The 10,021-nt window shown below is 43.2% G+C and overlaps 1 protein-coding gene across 5 annotated transcripts in view; it reads right to left on the bottom strand.

Annotated features, from left to right (window-relative positions):
• Positions 1 to 10,021, bottom strand: part of LOC127746764 (uncharacterized) — a 42,980-nt gene that overhangs the window by 12,252 nt on the left and 20,707 nt on the right. Inside the window, exon 3 of one of the 5 annotated variants that reach the window (XM_052261055.1) lies at positions 3,082 to 3,140. The exons of 2 other annotated variants lie outside the window; for them this stretch is intronic. In XM_052261055.1, the coding sequence (XP_052117015.1) occupies positions 3,126 to 3,140 (15 nt within the window). In that variant the 3' untranslated portion in view covers positions 3,082 to 3,125. Of the gene's footprint in view, positions 1 to 3,081; positions 3,141 to 6,129; positions 6,327 to 7,793; positions 8,058 to 10,021 lie in introns of those variants that run through there. 2 more of the 5 variants (XM_052261052.1, XM_052261054.1) reach the window with 2 other exon arrangements.

Raw genomic sequence — 10,021 nt, 5'->3', positions numbered from 1 at the left:
ACCATGAAATTACATTTTTCAAAATTTAAGACAAGGTTTGTTTTGGTGTATATTTCTAAGACTTTTTCAAGGTTACCTAAGCAATGATCGAATGAATCACCGTACACACTAAAGTCGTCCATAAAAACTTCCATACATTGTTCTAGAAAGTCCGCAAATAAGCTCATCATGCATCTTTGAAACGTTGCCGGTGCATTGCATAGGCCAAATGGCATACGCTTGTAAGCGTACGTTCCAAAGGGGCAAGTAAATGTGGTTTTTTCTTGGTCCTCTAGAGCAATATAAATTTGGAAGTATCCGGAATAACCATCATAGTAATGTGAATTTGGAAGTATCCGGAGTAAGCATCAAGAAAGCAATAATATGATTTACCGGCTAATCGATCAAGCATTTGATCAATGAATGGTAGTGGGAAGTGATCTTTTCTTGTGGCCGCATTCAACCTTCAGTAGTCTATGCATACTCTCCAAGAATTTTGCACTCTTGTTGCTATAAGTTCACCACTTTCATTTTTGATTGTTGTCACCCCGGATTTCTTTGGCACCACTTGGACCGGGCTTACCCACTCGCTATCCGAGATAGGATAGATGATGTCCGCTTCAAGTAGCTTAGTGACTTCCTTTTTCATAACCTCAAGAATGGTTGGATTAAGTCTCCTTTGAGGTTGTCGGACCGGTTTTGCTCCTTCTTCAAGAAATATGCGATGCTCGCATACTTGGGGGCTTATTCCCACTAGATCCGCCAAACTCCACCCAATTGCCCTTTTGTTTTTCCTCAATACATCTAGCAACTTTTCTTCTTGTTGAGGAGTTAACTCTTTTGCAATTATCACAGGGAGCTCTTGGGCTTCATCAAGATATGAGTACCGTAAATGGGGTGGTAGTGGCTTCAATTCCATCTTTTTGTCATTCTTTGAAGTTTGAGTTTCCGGATGGTTTGTATGGTGTGTGGTGTTTAATTTGCTTGGACCTTCATTTGCTTCTTCAATCATGTACTTCTCATCTAACTTTGCAAGGTGCACTTCGGCAACCATGTTGTCAATTGTGTCACACCGGAATAGAGAGTGATTCTCCGGTGGATGCTTCATTGCTTCTTCTAGGCTAAAACTTACGACTCTCCCATCTATTTCAAATGAGTAGGTTCCCGAGTAGGCATCTAGCTTAAATCTAGAAGTTCTCAAAAATGGTCTTCCAAGTAGGATAGATGATGCTCTCTCGGTTTCGCTTAATGGCATTTCAAGGACATAGAAGTCAATTGGAAACACCAACCCTTTGATATTCACCAATACGTCTTCCGCAACACCCGTCACGGTTATTATGCTTTTATCCGCTAGGACAAATCTTGCCGTCGACCTTTTTAGTGGTGGCAACTTCAATACCCAGTAGACGGAGAGCGGCATGATGCTAACACATGCTCCGAGTCACACATACAATCGATAAATTGAACTCCATTGACGGTGCAAGTGACCATACAAGGGCCCGTATCATCACACTTCTCGGGCAATGCTCCCATTAAAGCGGAAATAGAACTCCCCAATGGGATGGTTTCCAATTCAAGAATTCTATCCTTGTTCATACATAGATCTTTAAGGAATTTTGCATATCTAGGAACTTGATGGATAGCATCAAAGAGGGGGATGGTTACCTCAACTTTCTTGAACACTTCCACCATTTTGGGGTCAAGTTCTATGCGCTTTTTAGCTTTCTTTGCAAGTGTTGGAAATGGGAGTGGTTGAGCAATTTCTTCTTCCAAGATTCTCTTGGCCTTGGGGTCTCCTTTGTTGGTTGAGCTTCATCCTCAACTATGACTTGTGGTGTCTCCTCTTCCACTACCTCTTCTATATCTATTCTCTCCTCCTTTTGGACGATTGTGATAGGATTTGAGTCCTTTGCTCCCTTCTCTTTTAATTTTGTTCCAGATCTAAGGGTGATGGCATTGATGCCCCCCTTAGGATTTGGTTGAGGTTGAGAGGGAATGACGCTTTGGATTGGGGGTTGAGGAGTGGGATTTGATGGTGTATCCATGCGTGCAAGAAGAGCTTGTAGTGTAGAGGTGAGGCCGGTAAGGCCGGAAGCAAGTGTGTTTTGTAGTTCCTTTTGGCATTGGATGATGGTCCGAAGTGTTTCGTCTTGGTTGGAGGGGGTGGTTGCATATGTGAGTTGAAGGGTTTGTGATTGGTTGGGTGGTGGTCTTTGATGTGGTGGTTGGTATGTTTGGTAGTTTCTTTGTGGGTTTTGTTGGTTGTATGGTGGCCGGTTTTGTGAGAAATTTTGTGAGTTGTTGTTCCATCTTTGACCTCCTCCGTTGTTGTTGTTGTCCTTATTCCCTTGTTGATGATTGTCTCTCCAATTTTGATTATGGTACCCACTCCCTTGATTGTAGCTTCCTCCTTGATAAGGGTGCCCTTGGTTAGGATTACCGCCTTGGTAGTACCCTTGATTTGGGCGGTCATAAAAATTATGGGTAGCCGCCAAGGTGTTATCTTCTTGAAGGCTCGGGCACTCATCCGTGTAGTGAGAATAGCAAGAACAAATGCCACACACTTTTTGAGGGACCAATTGTTGGTTGTGTTGTTGAGGGGGTGGGGGGTGTTGTTGGTATGATTGAGGTTGTTGTGGTTGTTGTTGGTTCAATTGGAGTTGCCTCAAGATGGATGCCATTTCGCTCAAGGATTGAGTTAGAGCGGTGGTTTCACTACTAGTTGATACCTCATTCACGGTTCTCGGGCGGTTGACTCTTCGTCTCATATGTTGATTGGATTCGGCTAAGTCAATGATAAGTTGCCATGCCTCCTCCGCTGTTTTATATTTAGACAAAGAACCATTGCTAGAGGTGTCCAAGAGAGTTCTATCTTGTTCTCACATCCCTTGACATATGTATCCAAGCAATACTTGAGTGTTAAGCATGTGATTAGGGCATGCGTCTAGTAGCTTACGAAACCGTTCCCAATACTCGTATAGCGGTTCCGTTTCACCTTGCACAATACAAGACATTTCCTTCCTTAGCCTATCCATCTTCTCCGGGGGCAAGAATTTATCCAAGAATCCTCTTCTAAGTACAGATTCCAAAAGCATCAGCAGTCCTTTTGTCAGCCTTCTTCAGAGTTTTGCTCAAATCCCTCAATTTCAGTCAGAATTTACCTGAAATCACAGAAAAACACACAAACTCATAGTAAAGTCCAGAAATGTGAATTTAACATAAAAACTAATGAAAACATCCCTAAAAGTAGCTCAAACTTACTAAAAACTATATAAAAACAATGCCAAAAAGCGTATAAATTATCCGCTCATCAGAGGTTGATCAAAGCGGTTTTTAATTCAAAGTTTGCATTCAAGTTGGGGTGAGTTACATGAAGGGGTTGAAGGACATAATCCAGTGCACCCGCTTCCTTGATGGTAACCCTCCTCGGAGCATCCATGGTGTTGGTACCTAAAACGAAAGAAGAGTTGTTAGTGATATTGATGGAAGTATGACTAATGCCTTCTTTGAGTGACGGTTCAATGTTCACTTTTAGTAAGGTGGTTGAGGTGGTGAAGACCTCTTCACCTTTCCCAAACTTTAGTCGCCTCCGAGCTTGTCTAATATGAAACAAAGTTCGTTCTATTTCCGGATCAAAGGGGACTAAGCTCGGATTCGGTTGTGAACGCGTCATGCAATGAAGGGGAAGTGAGATTCATGGTAACGATGAGGGGTTAGTCACTTGAACAAATTACAATGAAATGCAACTATGTACATATATACACACATTTATTCCAAACAATAACATGGCACACTCACTTAAACTTCGCACCAAACAATCCTACAATCTATAACCGAGAGTACTAGTCTCCCGAGTCGTCCTCCTTTGGAATTGCTAGAGTGTGCATCTTATTGATTAGGAAGCCTTGTTATGATTCTTTGAAGGTTTTAGCAAAATAGAAAACAAACAATCAATCCTTAAAAGACTTGGCTTAGGGTTGGCATTAGAAATTCTATCCTTATAGTTCTTTCAATGATGACAACAATTAGGTCTTGCTTCATTTAGTTAACCCCTAGGTATAGAGGAAAGTCAAATGAGAGTAATCAACTTGAGTCACAAGTCCTAGCTTTACCTTATGGAAATCTAGCTTTAGTGTACTCCAAGTCAATTAGCAATCCATAATTCCAAATCAACAATTGACACAACTATTCAACTTCTTCTAATGGCCCAAACCCTATGCCAAGTAAGAAACTTTTACTCCATAACTAGTGTTGGCATTTTATCAAACATTTGATGAGCAAGAGTGAAAGTCATAGTAAAAATGAGAAGAAAGTAGAATTAAAAATATTTCAACACAAGGAACTAACAACAATTAACAAAGAACAACAATGGAAATGAGATTCTAAAGGAATTGATTAAATCCAAAACTACAAAATTGAATCTAAGATCTATGAGAATTGAGCAGTTACAAACACTAATTGAGATTGGAGAAGAAGATCTATGACATAAACAAAATGAATTGAGAATTGCAATGGATCTCACCAAAGAGTGAATGAAAATTCAGAAATTGGATGAAGATGAACCCTAATGAGAGCTTGGAATCTCTCTCCTTCTCCAAGAGTGTAACTAACTATCTTCCAAAAAATATCCAGAATCTAGAAAATGAGCTAAAAAATCCCTTAACCCTTGTTCCTTTGGTCTTCTTAAGCTTTTCCCGCCAGGGCACTTCCCCAAAATGGGATTCCCAACTGCCTCCACGCCCAAGTCACGTGGCTTTAAAAAAAAATCACATTCGAACATCGGCGCGCACGCGCATTGTACGCGTGCGTGCCACCGGGGCATCTTGTAATGTGCGCAGAGGCGTAATGGGCGCGTGTGCGCCCACGAAGATCATGGCCTAGCCGCTACGCAAGCCGGCTCGTGGCTTGGCTCTTGGCTTCGACTTCTAACTGCTCAATCCACGCGGACGCGTCAAGTGCGCACACGCGCCCATGCTGAGATTTCCAAAGTTCAATTCTCATGCTCCCTTCCTTTGCACCCGTCCTCCTTCTCTCTTCCGGTCCATCCCTGCCCTATATTCTGAAACCACTTAACACACAGGTCACGGCATCGAATGGAACCAAGAGAAGATTAGAAATGTATATAATTTAGTGCAAAATAAGCATGTTTTCATCCATGAGGCAAAATTAGGAAAGGAACACAAAGTCTTGTATTTTCATATAGAAAGCGTGTGGAATTATTGATAAAACCCCTGAAATCAACACAAGATAAACCCTCAAAATGGGGTATATCAACCTCCCCATACTTAGATTCTAGCATGTCCTCATGCTTGGAGAAATGCAAAAGAAACATAGAAGACCGAGGAATCACGAGAGTATGAGACTCATGAAGTATAGTCTACTTATATGAATGCAACTATGACTAATGCTATTTCCTACTTGGTTAGGAACGAATCAACCTTCTCATGAAAAATGCGAGCACATGGGACACAATGGTGGTCAAGGCATGGGATTTGCCAATTTCTAAGCATCAAATGCGGTATATGCACCTTTGCATGAGGAATGCTCGTGAGAGCCGGGAATCAAGGAATTGAGCATCGAACCCTCACCGGAAGTGTTTGCACTCTAGTCGCTCGGTGTTTGGGGTTGGTTCACTCAATCCTCCCCTAATCATGCTTTCCAAGATTTGTTTTTCATCTAACAATCAATAATTATTCAATGTATGCATACAATTATCATGAGGTCTTTTCTTTAGGTTGTAATGGGGCTAGGGTTAAGGTAGGATGCATATTTGGTTAAGTGAGTTTGAAAATTGAATCTTTGATAAGCTTAAACTTCCCACCTAACCTATGACATCCTATACAATTTCAAAGCTAACCTAACTCCTAACTACCCATTCCTTCACTTTTTCACATACTCATGCATTTTCTTTTCATTTCACGACACTTATGCATTGATTTTCTTTTCATTTCACGACATTTATGCATTGATTTTTATTGAGCTTCACTTTGGGGCAATTTGTCCCCTTTATTGCTCTTCTTTTTTCTTTCCTTTTTCTATATACCCTTTTTTTCTTTTCTTTTCCTTTCCTTTTCTTTTTCGCTTTTATTTCTTTTTCTTGTCATTTTTTTTGTATTTCTTCCAAACTATACACAAGAACATCAATGCATAAGGTCTATACATCTAATCAATACATGAGTATGTACCAATTCCCCAATATAAAATTACAAAACACAAACACCTTTTTATCCCAACCAATGTCCCAAAGTTTTCCCACTTTTGGATGACACTCACACTCACTAGCCTAAGCCAATCAAGGATCCAAATAAAGGACATTCATTGTGTTCCGCTTTAAGGCTTGTAATGTGCTAAAATAAGAATAAGTGGGTTAAGCGTAGGCTCAAAGTTGGCTAACAAAGGAAGATAAAAGGTAGGGCCATTTGGGTAAGTGAGCTAATGAAATAATGGTCTCAATCATATAAATGCATGAATACACAAAATAATGGATATAAAGAATCAAACAAATCAAGGATCACACTCATAGAGAGAAAACAATTGCACACAAGAAGGACAGTAGGTGACTATAAGATGTGGCCACAAAACAAGGCTCAAAGTTCACTAGCTTGTGTTCTTAACTCAAAATCCATGTTCCAAAATATAATTCTTCATGCAAATTTGGCATCAAAATGTTTAAAATTGGCAATGCCACGGTTGCCCCAAAGTATTGGTTTCCTAAGAAAGAGTTTCCAACCAAGTAAACTTATCATGAAAATGGTGTCAAATAAGACCTAATCATGCAACCTATCCTAATTACAAAGGAGTTCAAAGAACAAGAATTTATTCGGGTGTTACCTACGGAGATCGGTCGGCCGACCTCCCCACACTTAAAACTTAGCACGGTCCTCCGTGCTATAGGTTAGGCGCAATGGGTGGTCGAGTCCCGAGTGTCCCTCATCTCCAATGTCATCGCTATCTCCACTTGAAGTTGCGGTGGATGTGGAGATACTGGTTCCTCCATAGGTGGGGTGACTACGCTTAGAAGTTTCTTCACGTGAGCGTATCGGCGTTGGTTACGCCTCTCATAACGGTCCAACTTCTTGTGCAGGTCTTCAAGGCGTTGGGTGGCTGATTTTTGTGGTGTGGATGATGTGGTGGTGTTGCGAGTTAGTGTGGGTAGTCCAATGTCCTTGGTGAATTTCGGAGGATTGAGGCACCTCTTGGTCAGAATAACATCGCCCTCGACCGGAATTGAGGTTCTCCTATCCTTAGCCTCTCGGTGGACGCCGGCCATTGCAACTAATTCGGTCACCATAGCAGGGAATGGTAGATTTCCCTTGGCATGAATGCGCCCCATGGATTGGCGAATGGCATGCGAAATGTCGACCGGTTTCTCAGTTAAGATGCACCATATCAATAATGCAAGCTCGGCGGTAATGGATGACCCATGAGTGCTCGGGAGCACGTAGTGAGCTAGAATTTGGGCCCATGCCGTGGCTTCTTGAGTGAGGTGGCGGGCATCTAAACCCTTTGGTCTTTGCTTTATGGTCCCCCGAATCCAATATGCGCCGGGTAAAGAAATTACGCAGAGGATCGCGCTCCAATCGAACGCACGGTCATCGCATGCAGTCAAGACTTCTTGTTAGGCATCATATCCATCCGTCAACAGCCCAATCCCACGGACTTCTCGGATGGTTTCCACTGTGACTGACACTTGCTTTCGGCGCACAAATATTGATGTGAGAAGGGGTGAGTGGTAGTTGGAGTAGAATTCCACCACCCATGAGAGATTGGCCTCCTTTGGTTGCCTCAAGAGGAACCTCCATTGCCTCCGGTCAATGTGTGGCGTCACTATCGGAGTGAGGTGAGCCGGTAGGACTAGAAGAGGCTCCGAGTGATAATTCCTTTCAATCATTCTTGAGTAAACAAGTTCGCAGTAGCGGTTAGGGAACTTATTTGAATCCTTTGGAGGGTTGTCCTTCTCTAGAACATCAACGGGGCCCTTAGCCTTCTTCAAGAGTGGCTTGGCCGTTAGTTCTTGGCGCGCTCTATTGGAAGCTGGCGTCTTCGGGACTTTCCCTTTGTTCCTTTTGATTACCATCCTGTGATAGCAAAGAAAGGGGGTAACATCAAACCCAAAGAAGCGTAATTGAATGCGATTATGCAAATGAAGAGTTGTGCCATAAGAATATGGGTATCATTATTACATGACAGCTGCAACATGTAACTCAGATAACATGTGATGAGCAAGGCGAATCATTTGCATGTGGTGCAAGGGTAGTTTAAGCATGCAAGTAAGAAGCATGAGAGGCATACACCCTCAAATACCAAAGTGGGAGTCAATTTATGAAAAGGTGAGTGGATGGATTGGAGAATGTGGGGATGCACCCAAAAGTGATTAGTTAAGAGGCAATTAGTCAAAATGAGCTCAAAACTCAAGTATGCCTTTCCTCAAACACTTGGCGTGCATCTTTTTTGTAGTATGTAATTAGATGCAGGTGAAAGCAATGTAACATTCCACAATCCATTATTAATGACTACAGTGCACAGTGGTTGTAAGAAAATCAAGCAACACATCTCATCTATCAATGCAAGAGAATGTATAACCCAAATGCCTATGAAGAGTTAAATGGAAAAAAAATGAAAACACCCCAAAGAAGTAGCTAAAAAGATTCAGGGGAAAAGAAAGAGACTACCGAAAACAAATTGAAATTGAAGATTAAGAATCAAAAAGAGAGAAGTAGAGCAAGAGGGGAGCCTAGTAAAGTACCTTGAGAGAGATGGAAATGGGTATGGGAGAGGAGGTTGTAAAGTGGAATGATGGAGGATGGAGGGGCAATGTAGGGGCCACCGGAGGTAGGTGGTCGGAGGTGGTTGGAAGGAAGGAGAAAGGGTAGGAGGGAGAGGGGTAGTAGAGGGGGTGAGAAGAAGAAAAGGAGAAGAAGAATGAAGGGGGCAAGTGTGCTCCCTATTAAATTGGCGTCGATCACCCACGCGTGCGCGCATGGTGCGCGCTCGCGCAAGGAAGCGAGGTGGAGTGGGGGCACGCGCGCGCACGTTGCACGCACCCGCCCATGCGCTTGTGCTGGTAGCACAAGGGTGGCTTAGAGGTGGCATAACTCTCTGGACAAAGTACCAGAAGTTGGCTGCAGTGCGCGTGCGCGGCAATGTGGTTATGCCCCAGGCATGAGATGGGCCTGGGGTGGGCCTAACTCTCTGTGAAGGGCCTAACTCTCGTGTTGCGAGCATATGGACGCGTGCGCGCCAGGTGCACGCACGCGGCAGAGGTGGTGGGTTGGTGGCTTAGTGCAGGCCTGAGAGTGGCCTAACTCTCTGGAATATGTGCCAGGAGTGCACGAGGGTAATCGGCGCGTGCGCGCACGGTGCGCTAGCGCGTCGATCTGCAGATTTGTGAAAGCGTGCGTACGCGCCATATGCGCGCACGCGTGAGTGGCTTGTGCCTCAAGCATGGGGCTGGCGTAGTGTGGGCTCAACTCTCTGAAAAATGTATGGAGGGTTGCTTTTGTCGATCCATGCGTCCGCGCGGATGGTCGACAAATGCTTCAAAGACGCGCGCGCGCCAGGTGCGCGCACGCGCAGAAGGGTGCCTTTTCCAAAGTTTGCATGTTTTCGCACCACTTATAGCATTCCAACCCTCTAAACAGCCACTTAAGCACTATAGAAGGATGTTTTAACTTGATACTACCAAATGAACTCAATAAATGAAGCAAAATTAAAATTGAAATCTAACTACAACTACTTCTATTACCTAGGTACCAATCATGAAGTCAAGTGTTAAGCAAGTGTCAATCAAGGAACGATGCAATGGTTATGTACAAAGGAAGATCTTACCATGGTGGGGTGTCTCCCACCTAGCACTTTTGTTTACCGTCCTTAAGTTGGACTTCCACTAGCTCAAAGTTCTTGTTCAAGAGATGCATCCCTCAAGAGGAATACTTCAAATTCCTTGGAGTTCTTTCTTTGCTCACCATGGTACAATTTGAGACGGTGCCCATTTACCTTGAAAATGTCCGGACTTGATGGGTGGCGCAAGTGGTAGACCCCA

The sequence above is a fragment of the Arachis duranensis genome, chromosome 4 (assembly GCF_000817695.3).
Source record: "Arachis duranensis cultivar V14167 chromosome 4, aradu.V14167.gnm2.J7QH, whole genome shotgun sequence".
NCBI classification, from domain to species: Eukaryota; Viridiplantae; Streptophyta; class Magnoliopsida; order Fabales; family Fabaceae; genus Arachis; species Arachis duranensis.
Note: the sequence above shows the minus strand (reverse complement) of the source record. Positions and strands in the feature narration are given on the sequence as shown.